At 39.6% G+C, this 22,023-nt stretch overlaps 2 protein-coding genes across 2 annotated transcripts in view; both read right to left on the reverse strand.

Annotated features, from left to right (window-relative positions):
* Nucleotides 1-1,182: 1,182 nt before the first annotated feature.
* man1b1b (mannosidase, alpha, class 1B, member 1b) lies at nt 1,183-12,620 on the reverse strand (the record flags this gene model as incomplete). Its single annotated transcript, XM_035659027.1, is given in 14 exon segments — nt 1,183-1,314; nt 1,583-1,777; nt 2,347-2,467; nt 3,340-3,530; nt 5,799-5,987; nt 6,760-6,908; nt 7,804-7,983; nt 8,223-8,317; nt 8,403-8,521; nt 10,475-10,593; nt 10,795-10,903; nt 11,450-11,569; nt 12,079-12,194; nt 12,335-12,620. Coding segments are annotated over 12 exon segments (1,704 nt in total), but the record flags the coding sequence as incomplete, so codon positions are not given.
* Nucleotides 12,621-13,323: 703 nt separating this feature from the next.
* LOC118326299 (collagen alpha-1(V) chain-like) overlaps nt 13,324-22,023 on the reverse strand; it is a gene marked incomplete at its 5' end in the record, with an annotated part of 10,475 nt that continues 1,775 nt past the window's right edge. Inside the window, 13 exon segments of the mRNA XM_035659279.1 lie at nt 13,324-16,031; nt 16,112-16,297; nt 16,399-16,479; nt 16,629-16,735; nt 16,907-17,072; nt 18,119-18,181; nt 18,317-18,370; nt 18,465-18,482; nt 18,583-18,636; nt 20,189-20,242; nt 21,015-21,068; nt 21,517-21,570; nt 21,796-21,849. Of these exon segments, the coding sequence (XP_035515172.1) occupies nt 15,888-16,031; nt 16,112-16,297; nt 16,399-16,479; nt 16,629-16,735; nt 16,907-17,072; nt 18,119-18,181; nt 18,317-18,370; nt 18,465-18,482; nt 18,583-18,636; nt 20,189-20,242; nt 21,015-21,068; nt 21,517-21,570; nt 21,796-21,849 (1,089 nt within the window). The 3' untranslated portion in view covers nt 13,324-15,887.

Consider the following 22,023-nt stretch of genomic DNA (forward strand, 5'->3'; position numbering starts at 1 on the left):
AGGGGATGACACGCAGCAAAGGGCCGCAGGTCGGATTCGAACCCTGGGCTGCTGCAGCAAGGACTCAGCCTCGGTACATAGATGGTGACCATCTCTATCGACTGAGCTAACCGGGCGCCCTGAACTCTACACTTTATGCAACAGAATGTTCTAAACCCAATTCTGCAACCAAATACTATGTCAGGACATGTTTGGTTTAGGCTGGGCAGGCAGGTCGATAGTAGGGGCTCAAGAAAATATTGCCACCCAAGTGAGCAGGGATGTCGGGGGGAGCAATGTCCTACTCGAGTGTTTTTGCCCCCAATCCCCAGCCCCCATTCAAGAAGCTTGTAAAAATGCCATCTGCGATAAAATGGCAAGATTATAAATACAAAGGTCACAGTCAGAGAGGATTACAACAAAATGTCCATTACTATAAGCAGGTCACACAGGCTCTGGCAGGCCAAGCCAGGTCCTCCACACCAAACCCGTCTAACCATGTCGTCATGGACCTTGCCTTGGGCACAGGGTCAGAGCCAAACTGGAATACCAAAGGGCCTTCCCGAACCTGTCCCCACAAAGTTGGAAGCACCCAATTGGCTACAATGTCTTCGTATCCTGTAGCCTTAAAAAGACTCTTCACTGGAACTAAGGGGCCAAGCCCAAACTGTGAAAAGCACATCTTTTATACCACTCCAACTGGTGATGTGAGGCTTGCATGCAGCTGATTGACCATGGAAACGTATTTCATGAAGCTCTTGGTGCACAGTTTGTGTGCTGATGTTGCTTCCAGAGGCAGTTAACTCTGTAGTGACTGAGCCCATGTGCTACATGCTTCAGCCCCACCCACTCTGAGTTTGCGTGGTCTACCACTTGGTAACTGAGCTGCTGATGCTCCAACCACTTAATAGCACTTAGTTAGCAATGGGTGTAGCTGAAACACCTGAACTCAGTAATATGTATGTTTGTCCACTGACTTTAGGCCCTGTAGTGTTTTTTCTATGTGGTTTAAACTGACTGACTGGCTGTGAAATGTGACTTAATGATGACAGAGGTTACCAAGCTTTATCCTGTGAGGGACCAGCTGTGCATTTGACAACAGACCTGCATTTGACACGATTTTGTCCTACAGAAGACCACCGAACACACTGTTCCTTACATCATTTGATACAGACAGAGCAGTGTAGACTTCATTTTACTGACCTTGGTGTACTTGTTAAAGTTTTGGAGAATCTCATAGCCCCAGTCTTGGTACTTGTGGTCCTTGGTGAACCTGTACAGGTAGAAGAGACTCTCCACTGTCTCTGGTCTCAGGAGGTTGTGTCTGTCTGCAAGCTATCACAGAGAGTACAAAGAAGACACAAATACTAAATTATGAGCCACATCTGATAGTATTAACATCTGCTTAACTTTAAGACTCTCTTCCTAAACCTTTGCAGGTCACATTTCCTGCATTTCTACTGTAGAACATTTTCATCAGTGGGAAGTTTGGGCCACATTTTACTGACTTGAGGCAATGCCCTAATCAAGAATGACAGTTTAAGTCTGAAAGGACAATAGCAGAATTAGGAGTGGACACTTTGACAGCACTGTCTGTACCTACCTTTACGTCGATGTCTCGGGTGCTGCCCTGATGCATGTTGAAGTGGACGATCTCTGGACTGAGGCCAGTCTCCATCTGGACGTACATTTGGTAACAGGTCTCCATCAGCTGTTTGGCCAGATCCATGTGATCAGCAGGCAGGCCGTTGTGAGCACCAAGGGCCAGAGTGCCTGGCAGGAAGCACACTAGATGGTCCTAAAAATCCACAAGAACAGAGAGATAACAGTAGCTGTGTTAACATACCGACAAGAATTATTAGTTTATAAATTCATGAATTCATTTGAATAAAGTTTCATCTCTGCAGCTTCCTAGTTGATCAGTTATGTTCATCTCTTAGATAAACGACAAAATTAATAATTAATATTAGCAATCTCCACTTAAACCAAATGACATACAGTCAGCTCAGAAGGTTTGTCCATATTTACTTTACTAACTTATTTAGAAAATGATTCCTTTTTGCTATCCGTTTAGGCACAAAAGGAAAAAAAAGACAATATACTGAACATCACACTAGTTTGCCTTTTACTCGCCTTTTCGGCCAGTTGGGTTTTTAACACTTTTAACATCACACACATGAATTTATCTGCCGACTGTCAACACCAACTGACCAAGACTGGAACAGACTTGGACCAATTTGGTCAACAGTAGAGAACCTTAAAATTAAAAAAATAATTAAAATGAATCTGCATTTGATAAGGTAGATGAACTAAGATTAAGACAGACCAGCAGGAGAACCATGGGGGTGGTGTTCAATGATCACTGACCATTTTAGGGCTGAACTGTCCATGTGAGAGCTCTCCAACAAAGGTGAGACCATTTGGTGAAGACTTCTGCAACAGGTTCTTCTTTACACCCTCTATTGCCTGCAGATAGTCCTCCAAGAGCCTAAAATCACACACACAATGACACTTCAGGAACAATGTTCTATGTTTAACAGTGAATGGGGAAGTAACTTAAACACAGTGACAACAGCCAGTAGAGTGAAATGTAGCTTTTTCATCGTCCTTTGGATCCAGCACACATGTCAACTAATGTAGGCCAAAACCCAGTGACACAAACACACACTTCCAACAAATAACGCAGACATTCAAAGCTGCTTAATCTAAGCCTGTGCCCTCAAGCGGTGCCGAGTGTCTGGAGGGGATTGTTCCACTTTATTAATCTTTCATCAGTCCCACTGACACAGCCAAAGTCACCAAACGCTGCCAGTGCTGCCAGAATAGCATCAACACTTCCATCTCTACATATGACTCAGGCTGAGTTTATAGTGTTTTAATTTAAAGTCAATATTGCTCCATTTTAAATCAATACTATGTGGTAGGCATACGCCCAGAGCTATAACACTTTAGTCAACTGACATTAATGAATGATCTTCTAAAAAGGATGCATTACCTTAGTTATTTTCCAGACAAAATGTTATGGTTCCAGTTTTTTTAAAATGAGGATTTTCTGTAGTGTGTCCCCAAACTCTTTATACACCATCATTCTTTTTAGGCCTGTGCAGATTTTAACTATTGTTCTAAAACGTTTATAAGCCTGGGCTGTTTGTTCAGAAATAGTATTTAAAATGGTTTTATCTCATTGTGAATCTTTGGTCTTGAGTTTTGCATGGAAAAGTTGTATAGTGGCAAATTGCCTGTCTCAGCTCGACCCAAGCCGGCGAATGGAGTTTTTACAATTTGTTTCATGTCTATATGACAGTAATGTAACTTATAGACTTGTGAAAGTGAATACTGGGTATCTTTAGTGAGACTTACTGGTCCTCCTTCTTGCCTCCCTGGATCCACTGCTTCAGCAGGTATTCGTAGTAACTGTCTGCTCTGGCTCCCAGTGTGTAGATGCCTTGATGGGTGAACTGTCCATTGTTTGTGTTGATAAACATGGGCACAAGACCATCCAGCTTGCCATCCAGCTTGTGGACCTGTTTCATAACCTCAGCCACCGCATCCTGGAACACCAAGGTCAGAGGTCAGATGAGTTAAGATGTGGGGATTTAGGTTTTACATTCATATGCTGACTCAAGTAACTAATCCTAGATTACAGGGAATCTCATTTCAAACCTTGCCAGCAGTTTTAACAAATTATCTTTCTGTAATATAGTTTCAAATATTCCAGCACACATTTGGAGTTTCACATATCAACTTAATCAATTGCTCATAGATAGACTCTATATTTAAATAGGTGTGAATATTATAAGAATGAGTACCTGACATTTAGCTAATGGTGCTTCAGCACCCATTTAATTCAAAACCAATTTGGTCACAATACACTTCTACAAATAGCATAAAATATGCTTGAATTAATTGGTAGGTGACAGAGAGCAGAAATATGTTGCGATCTTAGTGCATGTTTATTTAAAAAAGAAAAAAAGACTAAAACCATGTACTGTGTATCCTCCAGAACAACAGTAGTACTTCCCTACTAGAATAGCCCGTCTAGATTCTCCTCTCCACTAAAACTAGCAAACCTTGGCGTGTGCCACAGAATTTGACACAGCTGCTTACTGTACATAAAGAGATAAAATTGCCTTTTTTATACTCCACTCAGTTGCAAGAATGAGGACAAATGTAACCAATCCCAGCATTATTTACATAAGCTTGTAATTGGTATTAATCCTTGCAGTATTTCTGGAAAAAGGGACGGACCAAGTCAGAAGAATGGCTGGCAGTGGGCAAAAACAAATCATGGTAGCAGCAGGAAAAAAAAAAGTTAGTCTTAGGGAATAACAAGGAGATTATCCCTCACTGGCTTCCCATTCAAAAACATCTTCTACCAATTAGTCAATGTTTCTGCATTGATGTGGCTGTGTTTCAGGGGAGGTTTGAGTGTGAAACTCTGATCATATTACACCCTTGTGGTGACACTCCTAACTATAAGGTGAAAAGAAGCAACTAGGGAATAGATGTGTATTAAAGGAAATGGTGAATAGAACCAGTGTTAAAAAAAACCGTAATACATTCACGGCCCTTTCCAACACAGATCTGAAAATGTTGATAGCACAGTCTGACATTACAGGACTGCTCCCCATCCACTTTTATGACATTTACCAACCCCAATAAGTACTTATAACGTTTTACCGTTTCTTTTAACAATTACATATTACAGTTACAGAATCGTATGATTATCAATGAATTCTCAAAAACAATCTCCTGATGTGCAATTTTTAAAAAAATATTACGATTTGCTGCAAAAAACATACCAGGTTTTCAGAAAAGCTGCAGCACATTCAGTCAGTCAACACCAAAATTGGGCCACAAGGTTCATGCGTTGTTTTTCTGTAACCCAATACATGACTAAACATGACTGGGTTTTAGGCGCTGCTGCAGATTAAAGATGGAAGGTGACTGGGTTTTGACTATTTCAGTAACCAAGAGTATAGTTGACTGGGCATTTAGCATTTCAAGTACATTCTCATGCTAACAGAATCAGTGTGTTTTTTTCCCTATGTCTTCTCAAAACTTGCTTTTACGGGTAATCCTTGCAGCTCAGGCTAAGGCACGTACCATGTTAACAAGACTTCTGGGGTTCGAATGTGGCCCATCTCTCGAAATTATTAGCCTGTAGTTGACCGCTAACCACAGTCCGATGGGAGAGATGAAATGGCTGCTGCAAGGCAACGAAAGCAGCAGCTGATATCAAACCCAATAGGTATCAATGCATACAAGATCAAACTAGAAAAAGCTAATACCCAGTCTACATAAAGAGTTCTCTGTCGTAGTTCTCAATGTTGACTGTCTATAGCCACGCTAGCAGCCCAGTGAGGCTGTAACGCTAATGACACACCAAAAAGTCACAATATTACTGGATGGATAAAACAATGGCCAGATAATTTAACTACTCCTAGATCCTCACCACAAAAGTGAGCAAAACAAATCCTATAAAAAGGTTATCTCATCTTGTTAGGCTCAACCACACTCTTCTATGGTTCTTTGTCAGTTTCAACTGTGCTTTCAACTTATTGTAGGACTGAAATAATTACATGAGTAATTTGAGTGAAATCTTCAGGACACTACAAACCAGTTTTAAAACAGCACCTGCAGATGGGAAGTGGTATCTGTCAGTGCTGTTTAGAAGTGTCATAACGTTATGTTGGAACAACATAATGACATCGAGTTGTTTTAGCCACATTACAAATGGAAAGCTGAACCTATGTGCCACTCTTAACTCTTTCTGCGTAGACCCTGGATCTGCGTGGTTGTATCTTTTGGTCAGTTACCTGGTAATGTGGTTCCTGTGTGAGGCGGGCAAGCTCTCTGAACTCCAGCTGGATGCTTGTAACCTCCGCCACAGTGCTGTCTGAGGTCCAACGAGGAGGGTGGGCTGTCCCCTTCCCAATGTTCACATCGGAGTAGGGGATCTTGGACGGGGTGTTGAAGGCTGGCATCAGCCTGGAGCCGATGTCTTTCTGCAGAGGAAGACTGCAGATTACATGCATGCGTTTGCAGCTGAAAAGCATGAAAACCACAAGTAAAAGCATCAACCATGACTGACTTGCATTTGATTATTGTCATGGATGGTGTGAAGTTTTGCACTGTGTTCGCAGCCACTTTGAGTCGTGTTGCTTTTTGTGGTAGGGCTCATATTGTTTGCTCTTGTGTGTCACTGAGGGCTGACAGCTTTGATTTGCGGTTTACAGCCTGTTTCAGCCAGAAAAATCAGCAGATCAGATTAGAGGGACATTTTGCTCAAGTGACTGTAGGTTGCAAAAGGTGCTTTATGTAGCTTTTCTACTGCTCAAACCATGAAGACCAGTCAGTTAAAATAAGATTAATGTACAATAACTTACACAGTTATTAAATCACAAAAAGAATCTGCAGATTAATTAATACTGAAAATAAAAAATAGTTGCAGCCTTACATTCTGTAAACAAATAACATTACCAAGCTGTTGAACCCTGTACACTACATTTTACACTACATTTTACACTGCATGCTCCCCAGTATGCCATTTTCAGGCTATGGTTTGTACAACAGGTTTTAAAAGCTGGGACAGGAAGCAACTGGGTTTGTGAGAGTGCTCCATGAGAAAATGTGTACATTTATTTGAGCAACTAGGAGGATCATAAACAGCTGGAAGCATTTCAGACACTTCCATGTTTATGTATGTGTAGTTTAAAGTTAAAGTAGCATGTGCTTGCATCATTTGGTTTTGAAATAAGTGCATGCATGTTGACTTACAGCTTTGTCTAGGAACATGGTGTCTCCAGTCAGATGGTGGGTACTCAGCAGGCCTCCCAGGATGCGGATGGTGCTTTCAAACAGGTTGACATCTACATTCTTATTGAATGTGAGCTCTGTGGCGACCCACGCCTTTGCCTCTTCAAATTCTGTAACAACATTTTCACAATAAATCCCCCAAAAACAATAAACCAACCAATATCATCTGAAATTGTATAAATTTAACTGGTTTAAATTGAGATTACTAAAATATGCTACTTCTGAATGAACTCTGGAGCTATCCGGAGTGGAGATTGTGACATCAGAGTCATCCATTAAGCTCTGTTGTGGAGAAACGATGAGTGTTTGGAACATTCTGAACATACTGATCAGTGGTGGAGAAGTGTTTTATGTTGCAGGAGTGGTTTGAGAAGGTTTTTTATAGAAGATTTGATACATTTTAAGACAATCTTTTTTGCTGTGACACTGCTTCTGACTACAGCTGCCATTCTCTAGAAGCTCCTAATTTTTCAAGCACACTGGAGTTGACTATTTGATAGAAGATAGATTTTTTGTGTATTATTGTTTGGTTTTTCTAAAACCACATTTTGTTGTTACACAGGATTCAGAGTAAAATTCAAGCTCTTTCAAGGTATTAGTATCCGAACATTTCCAGACCCTCAAAGCCTTTATCAGTACTAAATATCTAAATTGTCAGCAATCAATGTATTTTATCACTTTATTTTAGAAGCTGTTCATATTAATTTAGTTTTGATCATGATTATTTATTACTAACTTCAAATATGACGACAGGGTTGTTTTTTTCCCAAATATTAAAAGATTTTTGGTTTACTTGAATGATTGTGTAGATTAAACACCAGGTAATGCTGGAAATCGAGCATTTTTTCAGTAGTATAGTTGAATTCAAGCATATTCCTAAGCTTGAAAACAAAATAAAATGAAGCATTGTCCAGACTTTTTAGACTGTATGAACAAAGTTAGGTTATATAATGACCCAGTAAAGATTCAGAAATTTAAAGTTGGAAAGCACCAACGTCAGTCTACCTTCTTTAAGTCCCAGGATCCACATGGTGTCCAGGGCATCGATAAGCGTCAAACCCAGGCCAAACCACTCGCTGTAGGACTTGGAGAGGGGCCTGAGCTCATCGTGGCCCCAAGCAAAGTCTTTATAACCCTTCCATGCATGTCTGAAAGCTGCCTGCACTGCCTCCAGCCTGCTGGCTTCTGGAACACACAATAAACACAAGATGTCCGTTTATTACCCCATCCAACTCTAGAGAGTGATTCAGAAACAAGTGACTGACATGTTCCACTTATTTCAGCTGCAATTATATTTTATTTGGATACTTGATTTCAGGGTCACACTCAAACACAGTCAAGCTTCTAAAAACTGTAATGGAACTGTTTATATTCTGTTAAATTGTTCATAATTAACCCAAAGTGGTAAGTAAGACAGCAGATACCTGACTCCTTAGAGGATTTGGCTTTTTGGTCATTGTTTTCCTCATCCTTGTTGCCTTCTGTGGCCCGCTCAGTGTCGATCAACGCCCCACGCCAGCTGAAAATCGCCAGAGGATTAAGAAATAAATAATATAAATAGATACATAAACAAAACTAACTTGTGACAACACTTCAAGTCTCACCTGATGACTCCCTCCTCCTCTCCTTTTTTCTTGCCGTCAGCTGCTGTATCTGAAGCATTCCCTTTCTTCTGAAGACGATTCTGAAGGACCGGCGGCCCTCTCTTATTGGATAATTTCCTCTGTGGCAAGTAGTGACAAAAATTAAAACATGTAAAACATGCATCATCATGTAAATGTAATGTACATATAACATTAAGCTACAAGTCTATTTCACTATATATATATATGTCGTCTAATACCGTATTCGTGAGTAGCGTTGCTTGCATATTAGGAGGATGTGCTAACGTATCAGGTTAGGCGGGGTATGAATTAATAGATATAGTTAGACTTGGAACTTACATACTCATATCTGTATGTAAGTAGAAGCAGCTCAGGCATGTCAATGGTGACCGTACTAAGAGTCCAGCGCCCAGAATAAGTATAGTTAGCCATAAGATTTCATCACATCTGTTTTATATATCTCCTCTCTTTTTGTCATGTATATACTCGCCATTATACCCTCCTACGTTAGGTATAGTCAGATATAGTATACGTCTGCTTCAGTTTGTGACTGAATGACTGACAGACTAACTTAGTTAGTTATATTTGCAAGATGACCCTACAAATGACTTTTATGCGGCCACCTAGGGGAAAACTGATACAATTACTATTAAGAAGAAATTGGTTCTGATTGGTTGACAGGTGTCTGTATATTAGGAGTTTCTGTCAACATTTTAAATCACTGTACCAGGGATATTAAACTGGAAGTAAGCATGGCAACACAAACACGCACTCTGTGTGTGACCAGTCAAGTCACTATTAACCTAACTTCATTAAACTGAGCTCTTACAATTTGAATGATGATTTACACAAAGTCCTTGATATACAAGCATCCCTTAAAAAATAAAAAAAATGCTACAGCGACTTTGTCTGACCAGATATTCAAAATAACCGATTAATTTAAAGGCTTTCTTTCCTTAACCCCACCCAGATACAGACTTTATTCAAAAAATAATAGATATAATAGCTCACACTTCTTTCAAAGATTCCATTCAGACTTGTTTTAAGACATAAAAATACTCTTTATTCTGCACTGAATATGAAATTGTACCACAAAAGAAGTTTATTTACCTTGTTAAAAATTCTAAATATACTCCTTCTCCCTCATTGAATCTAAAGTTTATAAATACAATTCTTTCATTTAAAAAAAGTAACCAGTCCCTAAACATCAGCAAGTGAGGTAATAAGAAAAAAATATTTTTGAGTAGAGGAGGACATATTTTACAAACATATCTATTACAGCTCGGGATTTAAAATACTCCATACTAAACATATATATATTTTTTAATTACTGACAGCAGGTTGTGTGGAAAACAATGCTGTGACAACCACAAACACAATTCCAATCACCTTCAATGTATTGGGGCGAAGCAGTAATCCAGCTGACAAATATTTTGAAAAAGGTCACATAAAACCAAATTTATCTGTGTGGGGAGCTACCACTAGAAGTGAGTGAGGTTATGTTATTTTGACTGAGAAAGTACATGATAAATTAGCTGGATATGATATGAGAAATATAACGGGGTTTCAGGTTGCAGGTTTCAACAAGTTAAATTAAGTCTTTTAAGACTATTATAAATGGATATGAAGACAAATCTGCATTTAAGAATGCAACTTTATACAAGTAATGTTAACTTCATTAATCCAACTTTAAGGCCTGACAAAAACATTTAAGGCATTTTAAAAAGGCCTAAAATTCTGATTATTGGATTTTAGACTTTTTAAGGCCCTGCTGACACCCTGTATAATAGATACAGTATGCGTATTCCAGTGATACCCAACTATCTGATGCTAAAAAGAAAATGGTCAGCAGTGTCACTTTCTTATCCTCTGGTCCAACTCTGAACACATTTAACTCAAACTTCAATGTCTACAAATAGTTGCACTTCAATAATCACCTAATATTTTGTACTTTTTAGAGACACAGTCACCTTAACATGGACACTACATGTAAAAACACTAAGGAAAGGAAGTGCTCTTTAGTAACCCTATCAAAAGAATACCCTTCAAAGAACAGACAGAGATATACAAACCTGGGAGGTTGGTTTTGGCAGTAGCGGTTGGGCCGGTTTAGCAGGCTCAGGCAGCACATGTGGAATGACAGGCCTCAAGACGCTGTTATGGTTTGTGTCTTGCTCTCTCTCTTTAAGGCCTCAAGACACACGGACACAAACACTGTATTAAAGTACTGGATAGCTCAAGGGTGGCAGGCTGATGAATTATTAATACTCTTACTTATTTAAACTGCACTCTTAAAGACAAAACACCTTCTGTTGGCATTGCACAACTCCAGCTCTGACAGCACGCCAGCAGCTCAGACTCATGGGATATGTTTAATGTATTGGAGCCTTACCATTGAGGTGTTCAGTAACAGCAGGATAGGAAGCAATTCCACAAATAAAGAGGAGGACGAGGACGAAGAGGATGAGGCTCCGCTGCAGCCTGGACAGCTGGTTCCATTTCTGCAGGCACACAGAAGACAGGAAGATGGACAATATAATACAATGCCAACTTCTACCCAGTTCCTGGAAATTTTCTATGGTTACAATTGTGAAGGCTTTTTCTGAAACAACACAAGCAACTGACAGGTCTCATCACTCAGCTCAGCTTCCCACTCCCACTGGTAGGATCACAGGAGGACTATCTCAAATATGCAATCTCATTTCACTCATTTGTTTATTAGATGGAATGACAAATTAACAAACTTGCAATGACAGCCTCAACAATGATACTTGGAGAGCTGCTGTATGCAATGTCACTTCTTACCCTTACTGTTGATAGTAAACTCTGAATATGTCATCACAGGGACAACATCCAACTCTACACTACAGCACAGAAAAGGAGAGGACCAGTCTTCACATCCACAATATCTTTCTTTCCACAGATATGTTGGCAAGTATCGCTGGGAAAAGTAGGACAGTGGGAGTGGTGGGAAACCAGAGCACTGTAAAGACCGGAGGAGAAAGGGAAATGCCTTTATGAGCAGCTCACAGATAGGAGTCACTCACCCTCCAGCAGGACTGTCTCCTCCACTGCTTACTGTTATTGTAACTTTCACTTCCTTGTCCAGCAAAGCTTATAGATACATAGTCCTGTCGAGATGGTGGGTGCATGTCTGTAACCCAGCCCTGGAGGAAGAGACACAGTGAAGAGTATGAGAGTGAGGCAGGTGGGGAGATATTAACCCAGATAAGATGCAGCTAGCATGTGAGGCTGGCTGGTAAATACAGGTGTGGTTGTGATGATTCCAAACTAACACTATATTGCCTTTGCAGAGAAGAGCTTACTTTGGGGTTTTTACGTTCACACAACTTGCCCCAAGTCCATAGCACAGTGCTAAGTAACATAAGTAATACTCGTGCTGTTTCATTTCAGGGGAAATGTAAGCATACATGTTGGTGGTTAGCACAACTAGCTCAGTTACATAGCTGGCATCACATCTACAAACGCCACCATGCGTACGACCCCCAGTGTTAATCAACAGGCTAATGTAATTAAAGTAAATAGTGTTAATCTGGCATTAAACGTTAACTGAATTTTGACACACACAGCTTATCCAGTAGACATAACTTTAACAGCAGGTAATACACACCAAATATTGCAGCCTACAGTAAATTCATACTAATGCTTATCTTACCTCTCACACAAGAGGTCAACCCCGCTGCAACGGCTGCTTCTACTACGCTCCCCTGGCTCGAGGTAACGTTTTGGCGGATTCACAGTACAACTGTGGACCGAGGCATGACTTGAGGCCTACCACAGCCGATACCATGTGTAAAGTAGAGCGCTTTATTAGTGCAGCTAAAACATTTCTTGAAAAACAAAACCAACTTGTTTTGCTCAGGATTTAATGGGTGAACATAAAAATAAAAATAAAAATAAATGGACAATACCTTGTGAAGTATCCAGCGTTGGCGTCAGCTGTGCAACCAGCAGGCGTTAACGTCAACAGCACTCAGCGTTTCCACCGCAGTTAGCTCAACGTTACTGAAACAGGCTCGGGGGTCTCTTCATGTTTCAAACACTTCACAGATACCGAAAGCCACGCAGCCGGTAGTTCTCACTGAATAACTACCACAGAGACGATACAACTCTAATTGTCATCCACTTGTAGCTTAGAATGACACGGTCAACAACAATGTGATTTAGGTGCAGTCATGCTGCCTTTAATGACTTCCTCGAAATATCGTAAATGGCAACACTTTTGCACTTTAATCTCTAAATAATAATGATAATAAAAAAACATAATTATCTAAATTTTCTAAATTCATATTCTGAAACTGCCAATATCACTACATTCTTTTTTACTATACTATGTTAAATTCTTACAGGACAAACTGACTCCTAAACCCACCCTCCCAACCCTGAATCTGAGTTATGTATATGTCACACTGTTAACTTGCAGATTCCTCAGAAACGTTTTTGCACATTCCTGTACAGCTCTTCACTCCTTTATTAAAGTATTCTGCCATACTGTACATATTGTCTCTATTTTTATCTTTATATTTTCTATGTTTAATTGTTATGCACCAACGTACCAAGGCAAATTCTTTGTATGTGAAAACCTACTTGGCAATAAACCCGATTCTGATTCTTTAGGTCCACATATTATGAAAGTGGGGTCAACATAGTGCCATTTGTAATACTGATGTAAGATATGTAAGTTATTTCTAATATACAGTAACTGTGATTTGTACAAACAAATATACTGACATTAAAACTGCATCTGCCCTGAGATTAATGTAGCATTGCACTTTCTCAATCTGACCACTGGAGGGAGGTGCAGTTCATAATGGTCGTATTTTTGTAGGCCAACACACCATACAGTGCAGGGTTTTATATTGTTAATAATAATAAGTCTTAAATGTTAACACAGATTTTTATTCAGTAACATGACTATTAATACAAGCAGTGATACCTTTAAAGCAGTATCTGTATGATTCCGACCTAACAACATTAGGTTGTAGCTTCTCACTGTGACAACACACGCATGCGTGCTGCGTGGAAGTTTCCTCAACGTCCCAGTGGACTCCACACAATAAACAAATAGAGGTATAGAAGATGTTTTGTATTGAAAGGTAACATACAATATACACATTAACAGGCACACAATAGGCTCTCATGTCACCAGATGCACACCTGTTGATTCACTGTGTGTCTAATAGTTTGGTATTTTGGCATAAATTTGTTCCCGTTCAGCCTGAGCATACAGGTACAGTTACTAAAGTTAACTTAGGATGCTGACTGTGGCACTCCCTCCCTCCACCAGAAAGACATACCAGTGTCGGTGGTGGGAAGCCAGTGAGGAATCATGTCCTTGTTGCAGATAATTAACTAGATCAGATTATCTTGAGAACAGGTCTAAAGAAAAGCCCATCAGCCATGGTTACCCTCTGCTCCTGTACAGCAGTGATATTAGTTCAAGATCAGAAATGTTTCTGCATGGTGCATGATAACTGTTTGCTAACTAAATTAGCATGCTGAGGATGAGGCTTTGAGTACAGCAGAGCTTTATGTGGTCATGGGGTTCAGTGTACTACAAGGAGATTTTAACTGGTTATAAAACAGTCTCAGTTTAATACTCATGCCCCTATGTGTCCTATGTAAGCACACAAGACCATCAGCAAAAACACTTGCTATTTCTATGTAGTTGTTAATGCCTGTCACTGGGTGGGATTCCCCTTGAAATCAATGAAACGCTGCCACTTTTGTCCACAGGGGCGGCAAGAATCAACACAAAATTGCCTGAGTGAAACAACATACAACAAAATTCATTTCAATGAATTTATGATGAAGCACCATACAGTATTAAATGTAACTGTATACATTATACAGTTTTAGCACAGGTAGCTTCGAGGGACCATTTATTGGTTAAAGCTGCACTAATAGGTTTTTTTTTATATAACCAAGTGGTGAATGAATACGTCTCTCACACTGCCAAACCCATAGAGAGTCATCACCAGACTGCAGTTCCCTTTTAGCACATTGTTTTCTTGCCTGCAACTCTGCTCCCGTGAACTGTATTTTCAGACAGATGTTTTTAGCAAAAAACTGAAGAGGGAAAAAAAGCTAGAATAAACCCACTGTACACTACCTGCTCAGCAGCAAACAGCAGACATACAAGGTTAGAGACTAGCTGGTGAACATAGTGGAGCTTTTAGCCGCTAAAGAGCAAAATTTTTCTTAAGAGTTTGTGGAGAACATAACAGAGCTAAATATAGAGTAAATATTGGACATCATTCATCAGGTGAACCAAATACCACTCCAAATGAACACTATTTTTGCAATAAGCAAATGTTTACTTCCCCTTGACTTCTTTATAAGGTTATATATGTTATTGTGTGTTCAGCTTGTTCTGCAGCCCCCAAGTGGCCAAAAAAATAATCAATTAATTTAACTTTTGTGCAGCAAATCAAACCAAAAACCTAAAAAAGACAGCATAAATTAAAAAAAATCACAAACTCAGAAAACAGCTCATGATGAAAGATGGAGATGACTGAGGCACTAATACAGGCGATGACCAAAAAACTTGGTTCAAAAATATCTACAACACCTACATGATGTATTTACAATAGTTACATTTAACATTTAGGTTCAAATAGGTGACAATTTGGACAAAGCTCTTGTACACCATAAAATCACATTGAGCTTTTAGTTGATGGTGAGAGCTGCAGACAGACCGTGAGCTGGCCTTCTGTTGGACTAGTGAGTAATATTAGGTGGATTCCTATGTCTTTTGTTGTTGGACATGCTTGATGTTTGCGAATAGCACTTCAAAACTGTAGGGGCGCCAAGTCGCAAAAATATATGAGGATTACTTTACTGACAAGTGACTGACCAATTGCAGACCATGTCAACATTGCTGATCTCTGACAACATAGAAAGAATTGGAGGGTCCACAATAGAGGAAGCAATCATATTAGCTTTGCTGAACCATGAGTTGTCACTGAAAGCTTCCAGCACCACCTATATAGTCATTTGAACACAATGATCAAATAAAAATGTACCTGAATTCAAATTAAAATGACTAAATGAATGTCAAGCATTTACATAAATAGGCATGTTTCAAAAACACACAAATAAATGTACAAAACATGGTTACTGTCAAGAATTTCAGGTTCAAAATATCCCTGCTCTGAAATGTGGGCAAGCCAGCAGTCTGTACAGAGGAAACTCTCTCTCCTGGAGGATCTTCAGTTCACTTTGTGTCTTTTGTCCTCACAGCTTTGTTGTTTTGAAAAACGTTGTAATTAAAAAAATTGCTCAAGATGTCCAGAATAAATTGGCTGGTCAACACAAAAAAAAAGAATCAGACAACTCTGAACTACAAAGCAATGATGTCATTCTATAAAGTACAAAAGTGCCAGAAACACATGGTTTTCCTGTTCAGATCTGTATAACTGCAGACCACCACACAGATGCAATCATGCAAAGAGGTGGAATCCCCTAGCTGAAGCAGGCTGGTCCTATGGTGAAGCCAAACTCCTGGGTTAGTTCGTTGTTTCCAAATACTGCCAAGTCCCTGAGAGGCAGCATTTCGAGATCTTCACTTTCAAACTGAAAAACTGAATCCTGGGCCCCCATCTCCAGCTGTGAAACAGGAAACAGTGTATGAAAGTACTCAAGAGATACATACACGCACACACACACAAACACACACTGTCACTTACCACACACTCTTGCAGTGCTGCCAAGTAACTCTGCCTACGAGTGTCAGCCAGGAACTTGACTTCCCTCTCTCTGCGGCTCTGTCCATTTCCTGGCTGACAGGAGTAAGTGATGGTCTGAGTGGAGAATCTACTGTTCAGTCGCAGAAACCTCATCTGCACCACATCTGTTGCTCCCGGATACTCAAACTGGAGGTGAGGGGTTTGCACGAGATATGACTCAGACAAAGAAAGGAAATGAGTGAAACACATCTCAGAAAAATAAAGCAATATCTGGATCAGACACTCACCTGGAAGCCGTCTTCAACTGTACTCAACCAGTGAAATGACATATTGGTGCCAGAATCCTTCAGCCAAGCTTTTACTGGAACCTGGTTAGTCGAAAGCAATCCATTTTTAGACATGATCCCAACGTCAATCCCATGGGATGATTTATGTACAGTATGTATGTATTCAGTAACATAATATCAAAATGATATTATGTTTTAGTGTGTGTGTGTGTGTGTGTGTGTGTACGTACCTGAGGCTGCAGTGGAGACAGGCAGGTCTTCGGCTCTGCTCTGAAGTCACAGTACACTTGAAAAGCATCAGCTGGGCTCCCCTGGTTAGGATCAATGTAATACATCCCTGAAATAGTTATAAGATTAATTTTCAATATTACAACACAGTACAAACATCTCTTCTGCATGTTCACAGCACATCTGCATTACCTGCTGGTAAACATGAAAGCCATTCCAACCTACAGACACATATGGTTATTTCAGTTTATATTTTCCCTCAGTGAATGTCAAGTCTCACCGTTAGTGGAGTTGGGCTGAGCGAGCCACAGCTCAAGACATGTAGTAGCCGGGTGTTGTTTGCTGCCATCTGGTGGGTTTATGAACCAGTGAAGATCTCTCTGAAGGGAGTCCAACAGAGTCTGGACCAGGATGTAGTTGGGCTTGTCGGACATGTACGTGAGCTCCTGAGATATTCATTGCAAAAATAAGGAGGGATATGCCATAAGCATGGATGAAATGACAAAACAGATTTTACAGATGAAGATTAGTTTACTTGCCATTTGGAATCCTACCTATAAAAAGAAGTTGTATAGTGTCTTCACTAGTGCCCCAACTTCGTGGAAGTGCAATACTAAATTACTGAAGTAAGACCTACTAATCATTCCAAAAATAGAGACATTTTATTAAAAGCTAAGAAAATATTAACATCAGATACAACAATGGATTGAAAAGGCTGTACATTACACCTTAGACTAAAGAAGTGAAATGTGCAAGAATAATCCATGGGTGCAACTCAGTCATACTGGAGTAAAAAGCCAGCCATGGTGTGTGTATTATAAATAATGCAACATTGCAATGCCTGTGTACTTTGTGTCTACTGCAAAGTTTACATAATAAATCTGCTGAGGGGTGGCAAACACAGGGACAAGTTCTACGAGAGCCTGACAATATGCACAACATAAACATAACTAAACATGGTGACGCAGAAGGTTGTTATATTTAGTGGCATTTAAATAATCTGATAAATGCAGCTAACTCACCCTTCTTAAGTCCCGCCCCTTTGTTGCTCTTTTCAACAATTAAACAAGCCACAATCAGAACCTCTATGCTATGCTATCATCTTGTGTTGAAATGACAACCACATTTTGCTAATGTTAGCAAAAATATAGCTAACTAGCTAACTAACGATTGCTGTAAATTAGGTAGCTAGTTAGCTAGCGTTTTTCTAACATTAGCTTAAGATGTAACTATATATTTATATATATCGAAGTACAGGAAAGGAGGAGGTTGGCCAAAGTTCTGACTGAGGCTTGCTCAACTGTGATTGGAGCACAGAGCAAAAGGGGACGGAACTTAGGAAGGGTCAATTGTGGACAAGCTCTAATAATTTCTTCTCAGAACATTCTGTGCCAATATTGTTGTGGTTCTTTCAGAGTCTGTTGCTGACAGCCACCATTATGCACACAAACACACAATGGCTCTAAGCCATGTAATCACCAGTCACACTTACCTTCAGCTGAGTCAGTGTAAGGTTCAGGGAGATTCCTGGGGGTCCGGGTGGGCCAGGTGGACCCTAACAAACGTAACAAGTGAATACAGATGTGAGGTGTTACATATTGGCAATAAAATCTATTTCGTACTGTACTAAAAAACATTACATTACACAACTAAACTGCATTATTCTCTTGTTCATTGCACATATACTCACAGGTAAGCCTTTCTCTCCAACATTGCCTGGTGGTCCAGTAAATCCCTTCAAACCCTGATGATCACAAACAGTATCTAATTAGGAATCTGCATTTTTTCAAGATTTCTTAGGAAACAACCTCAAGCAATCTGGTTTTGGTTTTACCCACCTTATGTCCAAACAAACCCTAAAAACAGAAAAAAAGATTTTAAGTTATGTTAATCATTTCCATCATTAAAGAACTCATTATTGTTGGTCAAAATGTGAGTTAGTAGAGAAGGACTTACAGGGAGCCCAGGCAGGCCAGGAGCACCTCGTCTACCTGGTGGACCAATATCCCCCTGGGAAACAATCATACAGCATTATTGACCATTACTGTATTAGTGTAATGGTTTATTGAAAGCTTTTATGGTGCATTCAACTTTCAATAACTTTGACTCAATGTTGACAGTCAATTGAATGCTGGGCTGTGCGGAAGCAGGTACGTTTTTACAATGCTGACACCATTCCTTGGTCACAGAGAGAGATTAAATCAAACTATACCAGTGTAATGTATTCTTCACATTACTCCAGAGCAGCTGAAAGCCCCTCCTCGCCTCAGGTGCGATGGGGGCTTAGGGCAGAGAGTGGACAGAGGAGGCAGATCTGAGAAACGGGAAGGGTGGCGATTGTGGAGGAGTTCGGACAGATATAAGGAGGGGAAGGTTGTGGATGCCTTGAACGGTAAACAGGAGAATTTGAAGCGATGCGGAGTTGACTGGGAGCCATGGGAGTGCGCAGAACAGAGTGATGTGGTGGATGGAGGGGGTTCTGGTGATGATCCAGCTGCAGGAGTTCTGAAACCAGTTGAAGTTTATGGGATGTATTTGGAGGTAGGACCAAAGAGAAGGAGTTGCAGTAACCATGCGAAGAGAGTCACAAGGCTTGTACAAGAATGGCAGTGGGAGTGGGAGAAAGGAGGGCAGGGGCGGATTGGCACCCCCCTCCCCCCCCCCCCTTTAAATTTCGTAGATGGAAATATGCAGACCGGGTGATGTTATTGATATGTGATTGGAAAGATAATGTGCTGTCAAGGATGAAACAGTTGTTTTCTAATCTATACCAGTACAGTGCATAAATGTATTGATTTGAAAATTAGTTCATGATTAAATGATCATGCAATCATATGGTAACAAAACTGGGAATGATGTTTACTCTAATGAATGACCAAGTTTCATTCATGCTGTGTTGATGATTGGAAACAGAGAGGTAAGAAATACACATTGAAAACAGCCCGGTATTCTTTTGAATCATGGTCATCAGTAACTTGTGTGAACTGTCATGAATTTAATTATGTGCATGTTGTAGTGAATGGAATGATTACGAGTTGCAATAACAATAAATTGATCTGAACATCTGATCTAATCTTTTGGGGGACCCTGTGACCTCACCTTGGGAAACACAGTTGTAGGACAATTGAATGCATCTGCATCTTCAAATTATATTTTAAATAATTATAAAATTGTATAATTACTGAATGAAGTGGGTGGTTATTTCTTCTGACCACTCAAAGCACTTTACAATACATTTTACATTTACATATTTTCATATACTGATCGAAGAGGCTGCCAAGAAAGGTGCCAACAGCTCATCACAAACAAACTAATTCATTCACACACACTCACACTTCGACTTGCAGTGGGGGGAGCTGGGGATCGAACAGCAAAGCTGCCACTGTTTCATATATACAGTATATACACAGCAAACAGGATTTGTAATTGGCAATGATCACATGAATACACAAATACATAATTCCTTACACTGGCTTATGTATTCTGACATGAGAAAGGGTGAGAGGAATGGTAAAATCTAATGGGCTGGTGTTATGTGTATGATGTAACAGGGTTAATTCACCTGCTCTCCCTTTTGACCAGCTCTTCCTGGCTCTCCAACAGGGGCTAGCAATCCCTGAAACAACATTGATTTCATGATACATTATTATCAGAACAATTTTCTTAAAATTGTCTTGAAAACATACACTGTTTCACATAAATAACAAAACACATTATTTAAAGAAACAACAAAACAAATACTTGGCCATGATAATCATGTAGTGAAAATCTGATATCGTGAAAGCCCAAATACAATAAGCACAGTGCTGCTTCAAAGTATGCAAATGAAGAGTTTTCTATTGTTTTACCATTATTTTTTTAATTTAATCAGAACCAGTATTTTTACATGAAAACAGGTGTATGTTTATCAATTCCATATAATTTTGTTTTTAGCAAATCAATTTGTAGTGACAAGACTAAACAAAAAATATTTTTTGGTAAACCTTTGTAGGGGCAAAAGTTAGTGAACCCTTAGCTGCTTTGCCTAAAACTAACAGGGCAATACAATCAGGTGGCACAAAATTGTTGGCTAAATTAACCAATGAAATGAGAGATCTTTAGGGAAAAAGTGAAAGAAACAGATCAAACCAGGTCAGGTTAGTCTTACCAAAGTTAACCCATACAGGCTAATCATAGTGAGAGAAAAATACATGTCAGAGGACCTCGAGAAGAGTCAATTTTTCAGGGGAAAGCTATAAATTCATCTAAAAAATGCTTAGCTCTATCCAAACTTTTGAGCAACTCAACTGTACATAACTCAGCACACTTCAGAGAGCATTAAATAGTAATGTCTCTTGTTTAATAAAGGCTAGATGAAATACATGGAATACTACAATGATATAACCCACCTTCAACCCTTCTCCACCCGGAGGGCCAGTTGGTCCTATAGCCCCAGGTTCTCCCTGCATAGAGGGAAATACAGAGCATATTCTCTTTTAAAAAAAAATCATACTGCGTACAACAGCCCATGCAGGTGGAAGACTAGAATCAGTCCACTTTTATTTAGTAATATATATTAGTGTTCAGCCTTATGTCCAGCTTTATGCTGATGATAGTGATATATGTCCATGCTTGCACAAAACAGCCGCCTGCCTTTTAACTTTGTAATGCAGTGAGCCATATTACAAAGAAATGTTCTTCTCAAAAATGCAATGTACAGTCCGACCCCCAGGAGAGATAATAACCATAATAATAAAATTTTTATTTGTATTTTTATTTAGCCTTTTTAAAATTTGGCAGTAGAAGTTTCTATGGCTCTAGGTACATCACTTTTGGTTTCTGTTGATAAACATAAATACAAATAAACTATTAAATTAAACAAATAGTCTAAAGTGAAGTCTAAATGCCAACCTTAAAGCCTGGTCTACCCATTGCACCTTTTTCTCCACATGGACCAGTGTCACCCTTTTTGGAAAGATTGTAAGAGAAAAGATGAATGTTAATAATTTGGATTTTAACAGTTTACTTTTATCAAAATGAAGAAGAAAACAAAGATACAGCGCAACAATTACACTGACGCTGTCCAAACATAGATGAAGAGGGGATTGTGAGGAACATTCATGATAAAAATAAAATAAAATAATGATTCATAACACACTTCCAAATAATCTGATGATGTTAAAAACTTACATATGCACCGTCTCTCCCTGGAGGACCAAGCGTACCCAAATCTCCCATCTTCCCCTGCAGGGCCAAAGAAAGGCTTCATTCAACGCAATACCCTGACCATTTGAAAGTCATTTTTGGAGTTAAAAACAAAATCAGAATATTGTGGCATCTAGCGGTGAAGATTACTTCCAAGCTTGTATGAGAAACTGGTGGCCGCAAAACTCGTGAAAATGTGAAAGGCCCTATCTA

Source organism: Morone saxatilis, unplaced genomic scaffold, assembly GCF_004916995.1.
Source record: "Morone saxatilis isolate NCDOM2014 unplaced genomic scaffold, NCSU_SB_2.0 Contig16, whole genome shotgun sequence".
NCBI lineage: Eukaryota > Metazoa > Chordata > Actinopteri > Moronidae > Morone > Morone saxatilis.